Source organism: Cydia fagiglandana, chromosome 15 (assembly GCF_963556715.1).
Source record: "Cydia fagiglandana chromosome 15, ilCydFagi1.1, whole genome shotgun sequence".
NCBI classification, from domain to species: Eukaryota; Metazoa; Arthropoda; class Insecta; order Lepidoptera; family Tortricidae; genus Cydia; species Cydia fagiglandana.
The window spans coordinates 619,797-641,380 of NC_085946.1; the positions used below are offsets into that span (position 1 = coordinate 619,797).

Sequence of the window (21,584 nt, forward strand, 5' to 3'; positions counted from 1 at the left end):
CAGCTTGGTTTTAGGATTAAACTTAAGGCCAGACATTTTTGAATAGTTTTCTTTACAATAATCTGGTCTGATTCCCCCATGGGGTTTGGTCTTTCCTTCCAGAGTAACTGGTACTCATAATTATTGAATAGTTTTGGACCAAGCTAACTGTACATCAATGTCATGTGTGGCAATGTCAAATTTCTAATATGACATCTAAAATTACACCCTCACTTTGATTTATTCAAATCAGTTCAAAGTTAGCTGGACTCTAATTCATTTGGCACAGTCAACGGTAAAAATATGGGTGTAGACAACTTACTCAAAAATATGTCCCATAGTTCTTAATTCACTGACATAAGAGTTATGGGACATATTTTTGAAATGATTTGTACACCCATATTTTTGCCGTTGACTGCACCATGTTTGTTAATTTTACTTTAGTGTCAAATATACAAAGTAAATAAGGGAAGGGAAATAAATTACACACTTAAGGAAAAACCGATGATTTGTTAACTTGTTATTCTCAAGTTTTACCAGGTTTACCTTTGTACACATATTGTTGCACCTATCCAATGAATGTCTAGTAATAATTAACCTACCTAAATAGTTTTTGCACTTTAAATATTTCAGGCTTTATAGCATTTGTTTTTCATCCCTTGCTAGCAAATCAAAGTCTGAGAGCTCTGAGATTACAACATAAATATGATGTCATTGTTTATTATTACATGAATAACATAATACACACATTGGTACAGTCATCATACTCAAAAATATGTCCCATAGCTCTTATGTCAACGAATTAAGAACTATGGGACATATTTTTGAGTAAGTTGTATGCACCCATACTTTTACACTTGACTGTAAATAACTTTTTTTTTTGTTTTGTACCTACTGTAGTTACAATTACAACTTATCTTTCCAAGTAAGAGGGGCATGTTGCAGGTTAAAATCATGTTTGCTCCACAATTTCGAAATAGTACGTAGTTAAAGAAAAAAATATAATTTCATGTTTGACTCCTCTACACGATGGGCCAGCGCCAGCCACTCCAAGGGACGCATTTATGCGTTAGAGGGAGCAAGTGATATTGCTATCTCATTCTACCACATGGCTGCGTTCCTTGGAGTGGCCGGCGCTGGCCCATCGTGTAAAGGAACGATTACGTGCGTGCGATAGAGATATGCACAGGCGGGTCAATGTACGAAATTTTGCGTGCTTAGCGTCCTTACTTTACACTGACTACTGATCCTGGTTGTTGCTAGCCCAATACACTGTCCTGTCACTCTAAACCTAGGTTGCAAAAGTTACCTTATGGTTTGAGTATAAGCTATAAAGTTAAATGGCGTTTCTAATTTCGTGAAAACCGATATTACAAAATGGAATTCACTAAGCTGCTTACTAGGAGATTACCTAAAAATGTAAGATTTAGTAGTTTGTCAGTTTGTCATTGCTAAGGTTTCCTACTATTGCTAAAGACATGTACTTATGTATAATTTTTGGAGACACTAGATTAATGCTCTTTTCCATAGCTATGAAATATTTAAAAGGAAATTAATATCTGTGTATAAGTAATATACTTTAAGCCATTAGTAGGCATTATTAGTTAAAGTAAAAAAATTTATTGTTTAAGTGAAACGTGAAACCAATAGTTAAATTATTTTCTTAACAAAATTCTAGATCAAGTTGCAAAAATAAAAAATCAATCAATATCTGTTCATCCATTCAAAACGTATGATGCCAGCCTACCTTACCTATACTGGCTATACTCCACGGACTCCACCTACTAGTTGGCGTCATGAGTTCAATCATAAAATTCATAAAGTAGTAATGTATGGTTTCATTAAATCAATTAATATGAACAATGAAGTACTTAGTACGTGATAGTGAAGTACTTCAATTGATTGTGCTATAACTGACCTATTAATTGTAGTTTATTTATACTTGCATTATATTCCCACAAACATTTGGAACTTGGCATGGCCCAAACGTGATGTAACTAGGCATTGAAGCTAATAAGCAACACAATCAATGTTTATTTTGATTTGATACGTGTTTGTTTGTGTTGTTTGTCCTCCGTGGAAGTACGGAGCCGGTTTTTCGTGTTTTACAAATATAAAAACGTGTTGATCATACTGTTTTAGTTTGTATTTTATTTTTTGGGTACGATTAATTAATAAAATAACATGAATAATGATTATAAAGATTTGTGTTGATAAAGATAAATTAAAATTTTCTGTTAATCCAAATAATAACTTACATTGGCGTCTATATTAGTCATATTCCTAGATATTCCCCTTAGTTTCTCTTTCGCTATTTGTCATATTTTTATTTTAATATTCGCTGTTGACGTGTTACAAAACTAACGATTATATTTCCTCCAGGTATATTTCCAAGGCTGCAATTTGCTAATTATAAATACTTTACGTAATTGCACTACCCTCTACAATTGCTACCTTGTAAATATGTAGCGTTAATTGCATAGGGATGTTATGAAATTATAAGAAAAAATACAGAGTCGGACCAAGCTAACTCTGCGTGACCAGTAGACGCACGAGTAATCCTATAAGGGTTCCATATTTTCCTTTTGAAGTGTGGAACCCTAAAGAGTCAAACGCTAAGCTTTTTGACCCCTTCATTCGATCACGGAATCAAACAAGTGGATGCGACGCAAGTAAAGCTTTGTTTATTCTCGTAGCCGTTACTGGGTGACGCAAAAACGAGTATTATATCTATAAACAATCTGCGTTTTTAATATAAGAACTTGTTACGTTACATTACCAATGATATTATATTAAAATAGGTTATATTCATACATAACTACCGGCTGAAACTGCTATTTTATTGCAGTCTGTATACATCCTTAGGGTACTCCCAGGATTCCCACCTGAGTGACTGAAGATAAGCCTATTTTTATTAGGGTTGCCACCTTTTTTGGATGAGATTTTGCTACACATATAAAAAATGTCGTGCATCATACATTAAAAGAAAATATAGTACTGTGAAGAAGGTTTAAAATAAGCAAAAAGTATGCTCGTGATACACATTTGTCTTTACCCATATTTTATGTTTGGCCAAGGAAGTCAACTGTCAGGTCATCTGAAAAAAATCGTGAACCAACCAACATTGGGATCTAAAATCATGTGAGACGCGTCTAAGTCTAATTACTCTCTCTGCTCTTAGAGCTTCTTATATTTTCCCATCGTAAGGGCTAAGGACCCGTACAATACTATAGTATATAATACATATATTAGTACGGTTGGTAACGCTAAGCCCACGGTCACAGAATAAATAATAGTACTAGGTACAGAAGACTCACGCTCTAACAAAATGCGTCTGTCACGATCAGCACAGATATGGCCGCTAGGTGGCGACAGGCGTTAGCTATCTGTAGCAAAGCGACGAAATCGCGGAGTGAGCCACGCCTGCCACGGTACGCAACGGGCACGTGACCACGATGTACACGCATCAAAATTGTATGGGACATTCTGTGTATCGCGTCGTGTGCGCGAGGCGCTGATGTATGTTCATTTTAATACGAAGTAAAAAAATCTTATGTAGCATAGCATGGCCGGGCTCATCAAAAAGCTACTAATGCTACTGCCTTGATGCTGCTTGATGGATATTTCATGAACCAAACGCGCCCAAGACGCGCGTCGGAGAGAAGACTGCTAGGCTCAAATGGGACTGGGCCGGTCACGTCTGTCGCATGCATCCAGACAGATGGGCTAGTGTGGCTACCAAGTGGATGCCAGAAGGAGAGCGCGGACGCGGCAGGCCTAGACGAATATGGCGGGATGACCTAGATACAGTGAACGCATATATTTAGTATGGAAACCGCCTTTAGGAACATTACCGTTCAAATTCTCGGGCCCAATTAGCACACATACACAATTACGCCTACATTCAAATAAGACGACGCGCTTACAGAGCCTGTAATCAAAGCTGGTAAACGAAATAATAGTCGTCTTTATTATACTAATGGTACATAGCTAAGTGTAGATGAAATGCATATAATGTCAATAACTACCAATCAGCGACATTAATCCGCTAATAACCTTCTTGCTGTACGTACTGGCCGCTGAGAGTTCGCGGCTCATATTTGATTAGAATATGACTTGGACAGGGATAGGTTTATGCCATACATTGAAGAACCAGTCAAATAATTCACGTATAATAATTTAATGCAGATTAAAAGATAACTAGTTAAAATGTTGTTATGAAATGACAGACTAACTCAACATAAGTAAATATATCATTGTTGTATAAATGTATTCCGCTATAATAAGTATTTTGTATATTTTAGTATCAATTTGTATGGCAGTGCGAAGTTACGTTCAAGTATAGTCTGTCCGTTTTTCTAAGATAAAGTAAGTAAATGTATGGCGAACTTGATCTTAGAAATCGGACTGGCTATACAGTCTGCAAAATTTACATGGGTACACGAATCGGGTCAAAAATATTAAAACAGGCGGAGTCACAATAAATCCCCACTTCCAGTTCCAATGGAAATATTTTATATGTATATAGCCGGTCAAGCAAGTTTGTCATTAGAAAAAAAAGTGCAAAATTAAAATTTTGTATGGGACCACAGCCATTCGCGCGCTTACATTTTCTAAATTTGCCGCTCTTTTCTACTGACGGAAATGGCTTGAGAGAGAACTTACATATATGTGACAGTAGACGTAGAGGGTGGATTCAAATGATCAACATTTTCAGATAATGTGTGTATTTGTTAAATTAATCCAGTGAAAGCGCGATAGAAAAAAATGTATCTACATATAGGAGACCGGGTATGATTATCTCACGGGTATATCTCGTGAATAGAACATATTCTAGATATCTTGACAGGCATCCACTCAATTTCATCTCTCTAATTGGACAGCTTTTTCCATAGTTCTCTGCGAATAGCATCTTGTGCGAATCTGAATGGAAAGTAATGTAAAATGACAATACCAAATTTGATTATTAATTTGAAATAACTAGGTAGTTTTTTTATAGCTCCATCTCATGAAATAAAAAAGGAAAATACAAATCTGTAAGAAGGAATTTATTACTACATTTATAATTACATATATAGAAAATACCTAAACTAAACACAAGTTAATAAAATCGTCTACTTTATTGGGCATAACACCATCCCTATTATCCTCGCAATTTAAAAAGTCGTATGTTGTTATGAAAGTCGTATGCAGTTGTTACGTTTTAGCCTAGCACGGTAGTATTGAAAATAAATCGTCATGTTTATTCCAAATTTTACTGAAGTTATCTGTTTACTACAAGTGAAAAGTGATTCCACTGTCCTTAGTATGAACTAAAATAACTTCTGCACCACTTCACGACACATGAAGACATTTTTAATTACATAAAAACGTTATTGTTTTTATAAATCAATTTATTTAGCCATCCGTCACTGACTGTCATCTCGGTCGAACTGAACTTGCGAATCAAACAGTTTGTAAGCACCGCCTGCAATCGAATAGTTTACGTTGGGTCATAACTGAGCGGACAGAATACTTCCATGTATATCAGTTCGCTGCCTAGATACCTTTCTCAGTAACTGGCCAGAGCAGGCGCGATGTCGGGAGTCGTGAAAGACAAAGGGAGAGGCCTTTGCCCAGCAGTGGGACACATTAGCAAAAAAAAAACGCGCCCAATAAATTCAGTGAAATACCACTGATACAACTTTAGTCGTGGTGGAGTCGGCTCGCGACAACTTTAGTCAAACAATAGCCCGGTCACTGTGTCAGCGACGCGCGGAGACGCCACCGCGCATTTAGCCGCTACGCCAAGGCCGCGATACGATATTATACGATAATGAGATAAAACCGTAGCGTTTACGTAAGCCGAATATCGTTCAAAAATGTCTACCGTGACATTGCAATGTTGAAATGAATACGCGCTAATGGAAAGGGCTAATTAAGCTTAAGGTGCATGCAGTCGCGACCACAGACAACATTTGTCAGTGTGCAAAGTAGGAATTATCCAGGGCCGTAAGAATTTAGGGTATTCTTTTAGTGTTGCCTACGTGAATATGTTTCTAAAAATGCTAGAAACGATTTTCAATATATTATGTCCGTCGATTTTTTCAGTAAATGAGCGAGTAGGTGGGATCGTCGGCGCGACGGCGAAACAAGAGTATTGCTGCTTGCATGTTGGAAGCGAATTGTTTGTTCTTTCAATAGAAGGTTTGGCTAAATGCTCGTCAGATTTCAGCCGTAACAAACCTACCATTCGCTAGGATATTCATTAGTCTCATTACAAGTGATTGCTCAACACCCCCGCACCTTAAAGGTGTTCACTCGAGCAGAAAATCAAGCATTCGCAGGTTACGCTAGTACATTGTTCTGTTCGCGAGAATGCTTAAGTCTATCAGCACCTTTAGGCACGTTCGAATACTCCACCCTTCGCCCACACGCCAAACGAACGCGATTTTGCTAACAGTCCCTTGGGTAACAAATATAACATAATTGCGCATTTTCGTTATCTACAAGTATTTCGATATGTGTTGTCTTAAAGAATTATATTGAAGTCACGCGGAACGCGGAAGTACCATCGCCCACACTGTTGACTGACAGCTCGTAAACCTTATTACAAAAGGCATAAGGTCCACCGATGGGCAGTTAGGTGTTGCTGTTTGTAAATACTGGGCTCAGTGTTAAATCTGTATTTATGTATTTACCATACATAGAAATAGTCTGCTTAATAGTCAAACATATCAACTTCAGTGACCAGCGAAATATAGATAGACAATGCCTAAATTGTTTGTACGTCACAGTAATAGATTTGATGCGTAAGCCATTAAAATTGTACTCTCGTAGTCACAGTTAAGTGAGTTGACTGGCCACCCAAACCTTATTACAAAACGATAAGGCCTATTTTAATGAACACCGAATTGTGTACGTTTGTACTTAAATCGTCTATTGTTCTGGAGGTCAAGTTTTGCCCTTGTCTCGCGTCAGGCCCTTATAACTACGCCGGAAAAAATCTTTGATGTACCATGATTGCTAAGTATTGCTCCGTCATTCAAAACAGATAATCGAGATCCATAGCAACCTCTGAAATATTTCGTGATATAATTATAGCTAAACCGTCAACGTTAACAAGCTCTCTGTTGCACTGTATGCAAATGAGAAGGACAAAAAATGGTCGGTGGACGTGAACAGTCGTGTCTCACTGGCGAGCTCGGCTTACATGTCACTTATATACCTATAAGTACTATTTTCCAGATATTCTTGCCTAGAATGCGTACTACCTAATCTTAGATAAAATACAATTTTCTTTCCCAAATACTTGTTACTAATCTGACATTGTTACTAGGCAAAGATAGGTAGATATATAAAAACCGCATTGAATAACTTTCTGACGTGTTTATCTTATCAAAGACGTCTGCGTAGCAGCGTTGTCGTAAAGAGTAGAAAAATTACGCAGCAGACTCTTCTTAAGACCCCTAATAGTTCTTTAAATATTGAATATTTACATTTACACATTTTAATCAAAGGAAAATAATCCCATGAAAAAATGCATACGGAAAATATACATTTGCAAGGACAGATTCCAACCAAAACCTTAAAAGGTTAAAGTTGGCTCGGTAAAAAAAAGAAACATCTATTTTTCATTTATTTTCACTTGTATATAGTTACCCTGCATACTATAGCAGTATAACTTTAGTATAAAATAATTAGTCATATAGCCGAGGGATTTGACAAGCAAAATTTTAAACAGAAGTATATTTTTAGAGTTATTGGTTATTGACATAGAATGCAAAAACCCGCGTGACGGCCAAATCTCCCGTCGCAAGTTTCGCGCGGCGTACGTCTTTTGTTTCCTTCTAATTTCCTAGCTTTACGCCTCTTAATCACCATGAACCAGTTATCCACTGTTTTGTCTATACATAATTATGGAAAGAGTAATAAACAAATTAAAGATCACAATTTTTTGTCAACAGATGGCGCCAATGCGTGGCGAGCGCGGAGGCTCACCTGCGCGCGCGGCCCGCGCCTCCCTGCCCCTCCCGCGCCGCCTCATCCGACAGATCGCGCGACACGTGGCGTCTAGCGGGCGCAGTCTGCGGCGGCTCGAGGTCTCCGGGAGGGTTATAGACAACTTCGACGATATAGAGGACGCCAGCGACAGTGATCATGAAGTTTCACAGCCGGCGTGAGTGTTGTGTATTTTCATAACCAGATGGCGCCACCACGTGGCGTCTAGCGGGCGCATACCTATAAGATTCCGTTCCGAATCCTTTAATCGGGAGATCTAAATTTGCCAAGATCCTCAAAGGTCTTTTGTCCATCAGTGGATTTGTCGCGGCTGAAATGACAATGATAATTTACTATTTAATTCCTGTAAAACTACTGTGATTCGAGTCTTACTATCAGATAGCCGCGCGGCGCCCGCGCGATAACATATCTCATGACCAAATTATAAGTGACAAATGAATGTCACGATATGTCACACGGAAGACCAGTGTATAATATACAATGCTTGTAGACCGGTGTATAGAACTTCTGCTTATCCGTATCATTCCGCCCTTCATATTGTCTTGTCCAGCCCTGGCTAAGATAATCGTAACAATCGTTGGAAGAAAACACTACTCGAAACTTAGATAATGTTCGAAACTTTCACGTGACATTTCGGAACTTCTATCATCCCGAATCCCTATAGGTAATTATTTTCTTGTCGTTCGTCGACGTACGCTTATCATTTTGTCTGTCTTGTCTGAAACGTCAGGTATTAGGTAATAGGTACAGTCACGCTCCGTCATTGTTGAGCCATTTAGGGTTCTAGCTAAATGGACATTCCATAGTGTAAGTGCATATTAAATAACCATTTGAGCTAGGAGGATATTGACATACGTAACGAAAACTTAAGCCCATAAAATAGTTCGTTTTACGCACTCCTAACTCATACCATCGCCCACACTGTTACCTGACAGTTCGTAAACCTTATTACAAAAGGCATAAGGTCCACCGATGGACAGTTATTGTGTTGCTGTTTGTACAATCCACTAACAACTTGTTATGTTAGAATTATCACTCCTTATCATTATTTCGCCCATTGCCACAATCTGATCAAGTTCATCAAAGAGAATTGACCGTGATCTGCTTATAGTTATAAATAACCGTAGCTCGACCGTGACAAGTGGGACACAGCTAGTGATATACACCTAGTCAGAAATAACTGTTTTTGTATATAATTTATATGTACATGTACAGTTCATTGCGTGAATTTAAGACTCAGTGCAAACATTTGCTGGCAATTCTTTTGGACACTCAGAAAGTATTTAAAAAAACATCCGAGACCAGTTGAGCCAGTCTCCTTCTCATCTGGTCGAGGCCTCGCACTACATCTCTAATTGTCAATCCACATCGCTTGGATAGGTGGTTATCCAGTCTCTGTAGAGCGCGCGTCCGATCCTACGCGATTTCCTTACAAGGATTTCTTGTCCTGTGGGTTTCCGATGGTCAGGCATCTGCCAGTCTGACGATTGAGATGGTTCGTGGCCAGTAAATTCCTAGGAGGCGTCGCAGGCACTCGTTTATAAAAACCTGTAGATGATTGGTAATTTCGTTCTCTACAAGCCGTGTCTCAGAACCGTACAGGACCGACTTTGAGTTGGACAACCTGATTTTCGTAGTACCCCGAGTTATCACCTCCACCGTTTGTGGAGATTAGTAATCGTTATTATATACTCGTCTCTATTTCCCTGTATGCTTTAAAGATCTATTCTTTATTCTTCCATCTTTCACTAAATTAATCCTAATCTTTCGTCATTCCACACTGACAAGTATCTCGTACAGATTGACGTTATCAGAGTAATTTGGGCTGGCCCTATGATCAATCACTTCTCGTTGCAAGAATGTTATCTTTTCGGTGGGTTAGTAGGTAACATTGCGAAAGATAACACATTGAGGTTACGTTGAGACGCAAATACTATCGGAGCTCTTTTGTACAATGAAAGTCGTCTGTAATTGTTGATATGTGATTGTGTAGGTTTGTCACAATCAGAAGCCATGCCTCCAGATGTCTCCCATATCGCTCTTCTGCTTGCCTATAAATAAATAAATAAATATTATAGGATATTCTTACACAGATTGACTAAGTCCCACAGTAAGCTCAAGAAGGCTTGTGTTGTGCGTACTTAGACAACGATTTATATAATACATATATAAATACTTAAATACATAGAAAACAACCGTGACTCAGGAACTGTATCATCACACAAATAAATGCCCTTACTGGGATTCGAACCCAGGACCATCGGCTTCACAGGCAGGGTCACTACCCACTAGGCCAGACCGGTCGTCAAACCCCTATATAATACTAATTTGTTTTAGTTGATTAATTTTCTCATACTATTTATATTTGTTACACTCGCTGTTGAATATAAGCTTGTCTCCTTCTCTATATTGGTGTGCGGGAGCTCATTAGCACGTCCACATTTGTCGCTTGCCTAAGCGCAACAAAAGAGCAACTATAAAATTTGCACAATTAAAGCGCTTCAATGCCTACAATAACCTATAATAATCGAGCTGGTCTGATGAAGGGCACAGGAGGTAGCCGTAGATAAAACAAAAAGCTCTGATAAAACAACGCAACCTAATTAGGTTGGGTGATTATTAGTTGCCTGTTGAAAGAAAAGTACAGTCAGCGATAAAAGCTATAAAAAACTTATGATGACGGTTTGTTTGCAGAGTGGCGTGCGGCGGGAACGCCGGCAACCTGCCCCCCGCGGACCACGACGACGACCTCACCAGCCTCAGCTGGCTGCAAGACAGGAACCTTCTCAGGGGTAATTAACTTTTTAAATTAAACTTTATATTAACTCACATTATAGACGGGTCTAACGCGAATTATATTCAATTACATTGATTTACTGACGTTTCAACACAGGTTAAACTTTATAACTATGCAAGTAGTTTATCACTAACTGCTTGTATCTATCATACGAGGAAATACACGCAAATCGTTACGTGGTCATCACACTGATGCGGATTCTCACGCCGCTCTGGTGTGTGAGCGAGACAGCCCTATGAGTGTATATAGCGATGTCCGACTCGTACACCGGAGCGGGGTCCAATGTGGAGATAACGCATTCGCCGTGCGTTCGGCAGATCTCATATGTAGGTACAGTGTACAGTGCACCTTGGTCGCTCTTATATATCTGATGAATACTATACTATCACAACTAATTTGTCAGTATTTTTATTCCTAGAGGGATTGACATCTTATAAATCATTTTTTTTTATTTCAAGGATTTTCATTTTGCTACAAATATTCCTGACATTAATATTATTTTGCTCCAGGTATAAATCTAACCAAAGGCGACGTCGAAGACACAAAAATGATCGGAAGTCAAGTCATAATAAAGGTAAGTTAACTAATATAGCCAAAGAATAAAAACTAATACTATCGAATACCGGTAACATGAAATATATCGGAAAATATGAATAACAATTAAAAGCATTGATCAGGGCCGGATTAAGGATGTCGGGGCCCCTAGGCAGTGCGAAGCTCGGGGCCCCCTACAGTCAATTCTGCACACAGCACATTCAGTACAGGGAAATAAAAGATTGCGTTTTTAATTTCAATCTTCAGGCGTCGGCCGAGCCGATCCAAATCGAACGATGTCTTTTTCGCTCTTATTGCGTGGACATAAAGCTTTATTCTATCGGTTTTTGCCAATTCCGCGTCGCGTCGTGTGGGGAGAGCCCTTTAGGCTTAAGGCCAATTCCCAGTGGAATACCAAAGATGAGAGCTTCAGCGTCACTTTCTTATCTACCTCTAATGGCCAATTTTAAGCGAGGCTAAAAGCTAAGCTCACTAGTGCCGCAAAGTTGATTTTCTCAATAGTTAATATTTTGAGAGGCTGAACAGCCATTGTCCGACCATAAGCCTGCAAGAATATTGATAGCACTCGCAGTCAAAACTTCTATGAAATTATGACGTATAAATAACACTTGCACTGCGTATGCTAACCACTCACTTGCTTTTGGTAACTGTAGCTACCAGCTGTCACCCTTATTTTATTATAATAATAGAGGTCACTGAAAAATATCAAGCAAGTGAGTGGCTATCAAAATCATTGCAGACTTTTCTTGGTCTAGGTACCTCTATTAATTCACCAGTCAAGCTAACATGCAGATATAGAGTCAATTAAAGAACTAAATATAAACGCGAGCGCAGCGAGCGCGAATTTTTTTGACAATATCGCAAATTGTGAAACCGTGTTAAAAGGCCGGGTATCAATCTTCATCTGGGCCTAAAAGTCCGAAGTGCCCCAGTGAGGCGAGCTTTCATGCGAAGTCAAAGCCGTGCTTCATCAGGCTTCAGGATAAATAGTTCAGCACAGACACGAACCAATGTCCTTTGTATTAAAAAGTGAGACCGCAGGCCGAGCTTGGCGCAGCGACGCCAAAGGCTAAGCTGAAGTAGAGGAGATGTGGAACACAATAAAGAAAACCTCTATTATTACAACACTACAACAGGTACCTACGCAGAATGCGCCTCGTAAACTTTTACGTATTGCTTCAATTTTATTACAGTATTTCATTAATTTAAAGAATGGATCGAAAAAAAAAACAATAACAAAGCATATTCATTATTATAACATAAAAAAAATTACTCATAAATTCTGAGCCTTTTGAGAATTTTATTTGGTGCGCGCTGTGCCGCCGGGGCCCCCTAGCCGAGGCGGGGCCCCCAAGCCGGAGCGGGGCCCCTAGGCAGTTGCCTACTTTGACTTAGGGTTAATCCGGCCCTGGCATTGATCAGAATCACGCACGGAAAATAACTTCTAGTATTTAATCTAACCTAAAAACTAATATCGTTTGAGGAATAAAATATTTCAAAAGCATGCAATGAACTTATAAAATATAGTCTGTCAATGTCAAAGTATGTCAGTAGCAATGTACAGCAAAGTGAAGTAGGGCAACACTCAAAGAGCAGCAGGTATTGCGCTAACAAAAGCAGCAATGTACATCGAACCAAAACATGTAGGTAATTATCATAACCTCACATTTAACAAATATTTACGATCAACGAGCATGGCTGTACATTTTAGGGACCTTGCTTAATTTCATGCAATCTTATGTAATATATTGTTATTCAATGGTGACACCAGAAATTTCTCTTGAAATAGCTTTGAAATGGCAATGATTCAGAATGTAAACAAACAAGATGGCTGTCATTCACGATCCACATTCCATGATTCCACACATAAAACACAAATGACACGCGATTTTGGAATTATACGAAAACAGTGTTGCTAACCCGTGATTTTTCTAATTTGTCGCGTGTTCAATTCCATTCAAAGTATACAGGGTGATCAATCCAAATGGGTCAGTATGGAGAAGTCAGAAACTATAAGAGATAGCGAAATCTGTTCTTAGGAACCATGGCTTCGATTTTAGATTTAATAATAATGGCATTCAATTTTTTTTTTAATCTGTCATACATAACCAGGATTCGAACCTGGTCAATATTCTTGTTGTTTGTTTGTATGGTAACTTTTAAACGATGATTGATAGGTGGGGGGTGCTCGACCAAATATCATAGAGGGCCCCGAGACAAAACAAACTACATTAAAAAAATTCAAAATGGCCGACTTTTTTTTAATTTTTTCAAGTTGGTCCGAGCGCGCTGAGATTTGGCATGCGGCGAGCCTGGGGGCCCAAAATTACCATGCCAAAAATTTTTTTGGAAAAATCCAAAATAGCGGCGGACACGGGCAAAGTCAGATTTACAAGTAGGTTAAGCGAGCCCGAAGAGCGAGCTTCAGGCCGGGAGGCCAAAGGCTGACCCTGGCGGAGGGCCGAAGGCCCGGAGTTTCCACCCCGACTCCCAAAACGCGACTCCCAATAGGAAAAGTGTTGGGTCGTGTTTAAGCTCCAACTTCCCCCTCTCGTGTGACGCTTCGGGCCTTCGGCCCTACGCGGAACTCGGCCTTCGGCCTTCGCAAGCCTGGACGCTTCGCTCATCAAGACAGTTGACTTGGTATGGTAGAACGCTTGGAAGCACACCATTCACGCAGCTCGGCCTTCAGCCTCGCGTTTTGAGAGTCGGGGTGAAAGCTCCGGGCCTTCGGCATTCCGCTGGGGTCGGCCTTCGGTCTCCCGGCCTGAAACTCGCCCTTCGGGTAAGTAACCTACTTGGAAATTTGTGTCCGCCGCCATTTTAGATTTTATCAAAAAAATTTTTTGACATGGTAATCTTGGGCCTTTAGGCTCGCCGCATGCCAAATCTCAGTGCGCTCGGACTAACTTGAAAAATTAAAAAAAAAGTCGGCCATTTTGATTTTTTTTAATGTAGTTTGTTTTGTCTCGGGGCTCTCTATGATATTTGGTCGAGCACCCCCCACCTATCACGCGTCTTTTAAAAGTTGCCATACAAATAAACAACAAGAATATTGACCAATGTTCGAATCCCGGTTATGTATGATAGATTAAAAAAAAAATTGAATGCCATTATTATTAAATCTAAAATCGAAGCCATGGTTCCTAAGAACAGATTTCGCTATCTCTCATAGTTTCTGACTTCCCCATACTGACCCATTTGGATTGATCACCCTGTATATGTGACTTCGGCTAAAGAGTGCGAAAAAAGTTTTCACTAAAAATAAGAGAGAATAAGCCTTTCGTATTCATAGACATGGACTTCTTAAAACTAAATATACTTATCTAAAATAGTGTCACTAGGTTGCCTGCTTTCTTGCTAACCACTCCTGTCAACACGATTTCAGTTTCGTTTAGTTTCTCACGTGTGCTCACGCACATTATAGGTATATTATAGTTCCCACTAATAAAATGCTGTAAATCTATAAGAAAACTTATGTATCTTACTACCTTTTAAAATCAGTCGGTGATGTTAAACTAAGAATAATAAAAGGCTGTAAATCTATATGCAACTCCTGTCTTAATACCTTCTGGCATTGGTAGATGTCGAACAAACATTAGTATTTGTACAAGTGGTAGGCGTAACAAGTCAATGCCGGCTTGAATAAAAGGATTCGTGTTCTCTGGATTATCAGACAAGGACGGCTCTGACGCCATTGGACGCTACACTTGTTAAAACTACTATAGTTGTGTTAAATACTCGCTTCACGCGAAGTAAGTAATAAAGAGACAGGACGCTACCTGCCGCAGGTAGGTGTGACAGAGAGCACACTATGTATGCACGTGTAGCGAGTGTTTAACACAACTAATAGCCCCGATGTAGTGGAGTTGCACTCCGGGAGTGGAGGCAGATGTGAAAACTCAAGGACATTGTAACAGTTTTTCGATCAGGTCGCGTGTCCGTCTTACGAATCTTACGGTCACGTGACCTGTCGCGAGTTTAACATTTTTTCCCCATAACAAAAAGTGCACAGCGCCGTTAAAGAAGTTTTCACTTCAAAAACAAAAATTATGTTTAAAAAAGTACACATGTAGAGCAAACAACTTAGTGATGGCGGTTCCGTGTTAGTAATGTTTAATTTTGTTTACTTTGACCGCTGTAATGACGCTTTAACCTTTTGACCGCCAAACTAACGCTCGCGGCTCAGCCCAATATCAAGTTTGGTGCAGTCCGACAATGTTCACCATAACCGCGCCTCACACGACAGATGATAGGTGACTCGCGGGTTGGCATAGCTATAGACTTATAGGGTCGGTTGCACCAAACTGTTCGTATCGTTAAAGAGTTCGCTATATTTTTATGTATGGAAAGTTTCATAGTAAAGTGCCCGGGCGCGCCGGCTGACGTTGATCAGTCTGTCAAATGTGGTTGGTGCAACTGGCCCTTAAATGAGCCCTATTTAGACGATGCGAGAACTCGCATGCGAGTTTCATTACATTGCGGGTTTTGATCGGTCGGTCGAATCGGACGTAACCAACAGTCCGCAATGTAACTAAAATCGCTTGCGAGTTCGCGCGCCGTCTAAATCGGCCCTTAAGCATAGTATCTTCTTTGCAGACGACAAACGTCCGCACACCACGAGGTTTAAAGAACAACTAACATGTCTGTATCGTGTGGACGATGTGAGTCGCACATACTTTTGTCCGTGCAACAGTCTGCGCAGCGCAAGTCTGCACCGTGTGGACCCACCTTTACGCATAGTATCTTGTTCGCAGACGGAGTCCACGACGCCGCCGCCCTTGCCCCGCGCGTCGCCGCCGCGCACGCCGGTGAAGGCGCCGCCGCCGCCGGCGCCGGCGCACAGCAAGCCGCCGTACTCGTTCTCGTGCCTCATCTTCATGGCGATCGAGGCGGCGCCGGCGCGAGCGCTGCCCGTCAAGGAGATCTACGCGTGGATCGTGCGCCACTTCCCCTACTTCAGGCACGCGCCGCAGGGCTGGAAGAACAGCGTGCGGCATAATCTGTCGCTCAACAAGTGCTTCCACAAGGTTGGTACTGTTTTCTATACTATAATATGGGCCCCTACTCCATAGTAGCGGCGCTACCGGCGGGCACCCTAGGTTTAGTTTTTTATTAGAGTATTTTATATTGCTTTTGTATGTCTTTATGTATTTTGTTTTTATACCCATATCACAAAAGATTTGAATTTAATTAGAAATAATAGAAAGGTAAATAAAGGAAAAATTCCTATTGTTGCAGGTGGCAGCCGCTCCGGGTCTCGGCAAGGGCTCCCTTTGGACAGTTGACCCTCAGCATCGGTCTACACTATTACAGGTACAGTCCGCTGGAAATACACGCAAACAGGCCTAAAAGTCTCTTGATAGAGTTGATACCCATATTTTTTTATTTATGTTTTAGGTATGTGATATTTTTAGGTTAATCATAATTATGGTTCTTAGATATAACAAAATGTTTTAATAATTAAGATGATAAATTTGGTACATAATCGTTATTTAATAATTCGGCCCCTTATTGTTATACAATACAAAGGGTAGTTGAAAATGCAGCAATTCAGGGTAATCCTTCTAGTGGTACTCTGGGATGGATAGCTAGGAGGAGAGAGGTACTCTGCGGAGGTTCTCTTGTGAGAGAACCACGCCTTGTCTTCTATCTCGCTCCAACCGTTGGGTACCTAAACAAGTGCGCGTCTTAAGCCGCGTCTCGATATCGCATTATTCGAGCATTGTTCGACCGCGGCAAACCTGTATTTTGGCTCGCAAGCCAATTTTGGCACCATCTTGAACTATAGCGCGGCAGTCGCGCGAGGCAGGCGAACCGACGATCGACCACATTATATCACAAAAATCAATTCGGAACTAAGTATAGCCAAATAGAAAAATGATCTGTTGGAATAATCACTACATTTACTGTTCCATAGAAAGTGTTTAGTGCCGCGAGCCAACTGAAATATATACACATCCGTCCCAACTGCGCGCGAACATTCCTTTGCCGCGCGTCGAAAAACCGACAATAATCGAGTTCAGCCAAGCCGAGCCGACTCGATCATTCGCTCGCGCGGCGGCCCGGTATCCAAAGCGCGCGGCTGCCGCGCGAGGCAAATTGTTTGCCCCGCAAGTGTTTGCCGCGTGACATGGAGATGGGGCTTTAGTTGCCTGTGGCCGCCGAATACAGATGCAGACGCCCGTCCCAGATGGTTAACACAGTACATGTAAAGATGGCTCGTTCTCTGCAGGCGTTCGGGCGGCAGCCCATCCCGGCGCCCTGCGAGGCGGAGGCGGAGTCCGCGGCGGAGGCGCCGACGGCGGCGGCCAAGAACTCGCCCGACCCCGCGCTGTTCCCGTTCCTGGCGCGCCGCCTCGCGCGGCCGCGCCCCGAGCCCGGCGCCGACGAGTACCTGGCCGCCGCCACCGTGCTCGCCATGAAGTACGGCCCGGCCGTGCTCGACCAGGTATGCTAGCGAGACTAGGTATGCAAGAACTCGCCCGACCCCGCGCTGTTCCCGTTCCTGGCGCGCCGCCTCGCGCGGCCGCGCCCCGAGCCCGGCGCCGACGAGTACCTGGCCGCCGCCACCGTGCTCGCCATGAAGTACGGCCCGGCCGTGCTCGACCAGGTATGCTAGCGAGACTAGGTATGCAAGAACTCGCCCGACCCCGCGCTGTTCCCGTTCCTGGCGCGCCGCCTCGCGCGGCCGCGCCCCGAGCCCGGCGCCGACGAGTACCTGGCCGCCGCCACCGTGCTCGCCATGAAGTACGGCCCGGCCGTGCTCGACCAGGTATGCTAGCGAGACTAGGTATGCAAGAACTCGCCCGACCCCGCGCTGTTCCCGTTCCTGGCGCGCCGCCTCGCGCGGCCGCGCCCCGAGCCCGGCGCCGACGAGTACCTGGCCGCCGCCACCGTGCTCGCCATGAAGTACGGCCCGGCCGTGCTCGACCAGGTATGCTAGCGAGACTAGGTATGCAAGAACTCGCCCGACCCCGCGCTGTTCCCGTTCCTGGCGCGCCGCCTCGCGCGGCCGCGCCCCGAGCCCGGCGCCGACGAGTACCTGGCCGCCGCCACCGTGCTCGCCATGAAGTACGGCCCGGCCGTGCTCGACCAGGTATGCTAGCGAGACTAGGTATGCAAGAACTCGCCCGACCCCGCGCTGTTCCCGTTCCTGGCGCGCCGCCTCGCGCGGCCGCGCCCCGAGCCCGGCGCCGACGAGTACCTGGCCGCCGCCACCGTGCTCGCCATGAAGTACGGCCCGGCCGTGCTCGACCAGGTATGCTAGCGAGACTAGGTATGCAAGAACTCGCCCGACCCCGCGCTGTTCCCGTTCCTGGCGCGCCGCCTCGCGCGGCCGCGCCCCGAGCCCGGCGCCGACGAGTACCTGGCCGCCGCCACCGTGCTCGCCATGAAGTACGGCCCGGCCGTGCTCGACCAGGTATGCTAGCGAGACTAGGTATGCAAGAACTCGCCCGACCCCGCGCTGTTCCCGTTCCTGGCGCGCCGCCTCGCGCGGCCGCGCCCCGAGCCCGGCGCCGACGAGTACCTGGCCGCCGCCACCGTGCTCGCCATGAAGTACGGCCCGGCCGTGCTCGACCAGGTATGCTAGCGAGACTAGGTATGCAAGAACTCGCCCGACCCCGCGCTGTTCCCGTTCCTGGCGCGCCGCCTCGCGCGGCCGCGCCCCGAGCCCGGCGCCGACGAGTACCTGGCCGCCGCCACCGTGCTCGCCATGAAGTACGGCCCGGCCGTGCTCGACCAGGTATGCTAGCGAGACTAGGTATGCAAGAACTCGCCCGACCCCGCGCTGTTCCCGTTCCTGGCGCGCCGCCTCGCGCGGCCGCGCCCCGAGCCCGGCGCCGACGAGTACCTGGCCGCCGCCACCGTGCTCGCCATGAAGTACGGCCCGGCCGTGCTCGACCAGGTATGCTAGCGAGACTAGGTATGCAAGAACTCGCCCGACCCCGCGCTGTTCCCGTTCCTGGCGCGCCGCCTCGCGCGGCCGCGCCCCGAGCCCGGCGCCGACGAGTACCTGGCCGCCGCCACCGTGCTCGCCATGAAGTACGGCCCGGCCGTGCTCGACCAGGTATGCTAGCGAGACTAGGTATGCAAGAACTCGCCCGACCCCGCGCTGTTCCCGTTCCTGGCGCGCCGCCTCGCGCGGCCGCGCCCCGAGCCCGGCGCCGACGAGTACCTGGCCGCCGCCACCGTGCTCGCCATGAAGTACGGCCCGGCCGTGCTCGACCAGGTATGCTAGCGAGACTAGGTATGCAAGAACTCGCCCGACCCCGCGCTGTTCCCGTTCCTGGCGCGCCGCCTCGCGCGGCCGCGCCCCGAGCCCGGCGCCGACGAGTACCTGGCCGCCGCCACCGTGCTCGCCATGAAGTACGGCCCGGCCGTGCTCGACCAGGTATGCTAGCGAGACTAGGTATGCAAGAACTCGCCCGACCCCGCGCTGTTCCCGTTCCTGGCGCGCCGCCTCGCGCGGCCGCGCCCCGAGCCCGGCGCCGACGAGTACCTGGCCGCCGCCACCGTGCTCGCCATGAAGTACGGCCCGGCCGTGCTCGACCAGGTATGCTAGCGAGACTAGGTATGCAAGAACTCGCCCGACCCCGCGCTGTTCCCGTTCCTGGCGCGCCGCCTCGCGCGGCCGCGCCCCGAGCCCGGCGCCGACGAGTACCTGGCCGCCGCCACCGTGCTCGCCATGAAGTACGGCCCGGCCGTGCTCGACCAGGTATGCTAGCGAGACTAGGTATGCAAGAACTCGCCCGACCCCGCGCTGTTCCCGTTCCTGGCGCGCCGCCTCGCGCGGCCGCGCCCCGAGCCCGGCGCCGACGAGTACCTGGCCGCCGCCACCGTGCTCGCCATGAAGTACGGCCCGGCCGTGCTCGACCAGGTATGCTAGCGAGACTAGGTATGCAAGAACTCGCCCGACCCCGCGCTGTTCCCGTTCCTGGCGCGCCGCCTCGCGCGGCCGCGCCCCGAGCCCGGCGCCGACGAGTACCTGGCCGCCGCCACCGTGCTCGCCATGAAGTACGGCCCGGCCGTGCTCGACCAGGTATGCTAGCGAGACTAGGTATGCAAGAACTCGCCCGACCCCGCGCTGTTCCCGTTCCTGGCGCGCCGCCTCGCGCGGCCGCGCCCCGAGCCCGGCGCCGACGAGTACCTGGCCGCCGCCACCGTGCTCGCCATGAAGTACGGCCCGGCCGTGCTCGACCAGGTATGCTAGCGAGACTAGGTATGCAAGAACTCGCCCGACCCCGCGCTGTTCCCGTTCCTGGCGCGCCGCCTCGCGCGGCCGCGCCCCGAGCCCGGCGCCGACGAGTACCTGGCCGCCGCCACCGTGCTCGCCATGAAGTACGGCCCGGCCGTGCTCGACCAGGTATGCTAGCGAGACTAGGTATGCAAGAACTCGCCCGACCCCGCGCTGTTCCCGTTCCTGGCGCGCCGCCTCGCGCGGCCGCGCCCCGAGCCCGGCGCCGACGAGTACCTGGCCGCCGCCACCGTGCTCGCCATGAAGTACGGCCCGGCCGTGCTCGACCAGGTATGCTAGCGAGACTAGGTATGCAAGAACTCGCCCGACCCTACGCAAACCATAGGAAAAATATTGCTGCTACTAGAGAGGTGCAGCAATATTTTTCCTATGGTTTGTTGCACCCCCTCATGGGCCACCAAAATTAGCTCGACCAGGTAACATATTATAACATACCAGCTTGTCGAGAATCGAACATAACTTTTGCTTGAACTTACTGTGGACTTCGATTTATGGAAGATTATTCTCTAAGCCGAAATGTCATCTGATTTTAAAACGGCCTCCTGATCTAGCCGTTAGTTACCCTGCCTACGAAGCAGGAGGTCCCGGGTTCGAATCCTGGTAAGGGCATTTATTTGCGTTTATCAAAAATGTTTGTTCCCGAGTTATGGTTGGTTGTCTATGTACATATATCTAATTATGTATATTGTCGCCTAGCAACCATAGTACAAACTTTGCGTAGTTTGGGGTTAGGTCTATTTGAGTAAGATTGTCCCAAAAAATATTTCTACAGGTAGTTATTTGAATTCCAGCTGCCGCCAGCGGCGCACCACCTGGTGATCTCTCGCTGCGCACGCGACGAGCACTCGTACTCGGGCGGCGGCGAGGAGCGCCGCACCGCCGAGGCGCTGCTCAACCTGGCCGGCGTCTGTCCCGAGCCCGCCAGCTAGCAACGGTGTCCACTCTAGGTACTGTCGGCTCTACTACACTCACTCGTATTCGGGCGGTGACGCA

The 21,584-nt window shown here is 45.7% G+C and overlaps 1 protein-coding gene across 1 annotated transcript in view; it reads left to right on the plus strand.

Moving 5' to 3' along the window:
- Positions 1–21,584, plus strand: part of LOC134671186 (forkhead box protein N3-like) — a 31,335-nt gene that overhangs the window by 1,794 nt on the left and 7,957 nt on the right. The window contains exons 2-8 of the mRNA XM_063528971.1: positions 7,926–8,137; positions 10,675–10,772; positions 11,287–11,351; positions 16,090–16,362; positions 16,574–16,648; positions 17,568–17,783; positions 21,383–21,538. Of these exons, the coding sequence (XP_063385041.1) occupies positions 7,926–8,137; positions 10,675–10,772; positions 11,287–11,351; positions 16,090–16,362; positions 16,574–16,648; positions 17,568–17,783; positions 21,383–21,520 (1,077 nt within the window). The 3' untranslated portion in view covers positions 21,521–21,538. The remainder of the gene's footprint in view (positions 1–7,925; positions 8,138–10,674; positions 10,773–11,286; positions 11,352–16,089; positions 16,363–16,573; positions 16,649–17,567; positions 17,784–21,382; positions 21,539–21,584) is intronic.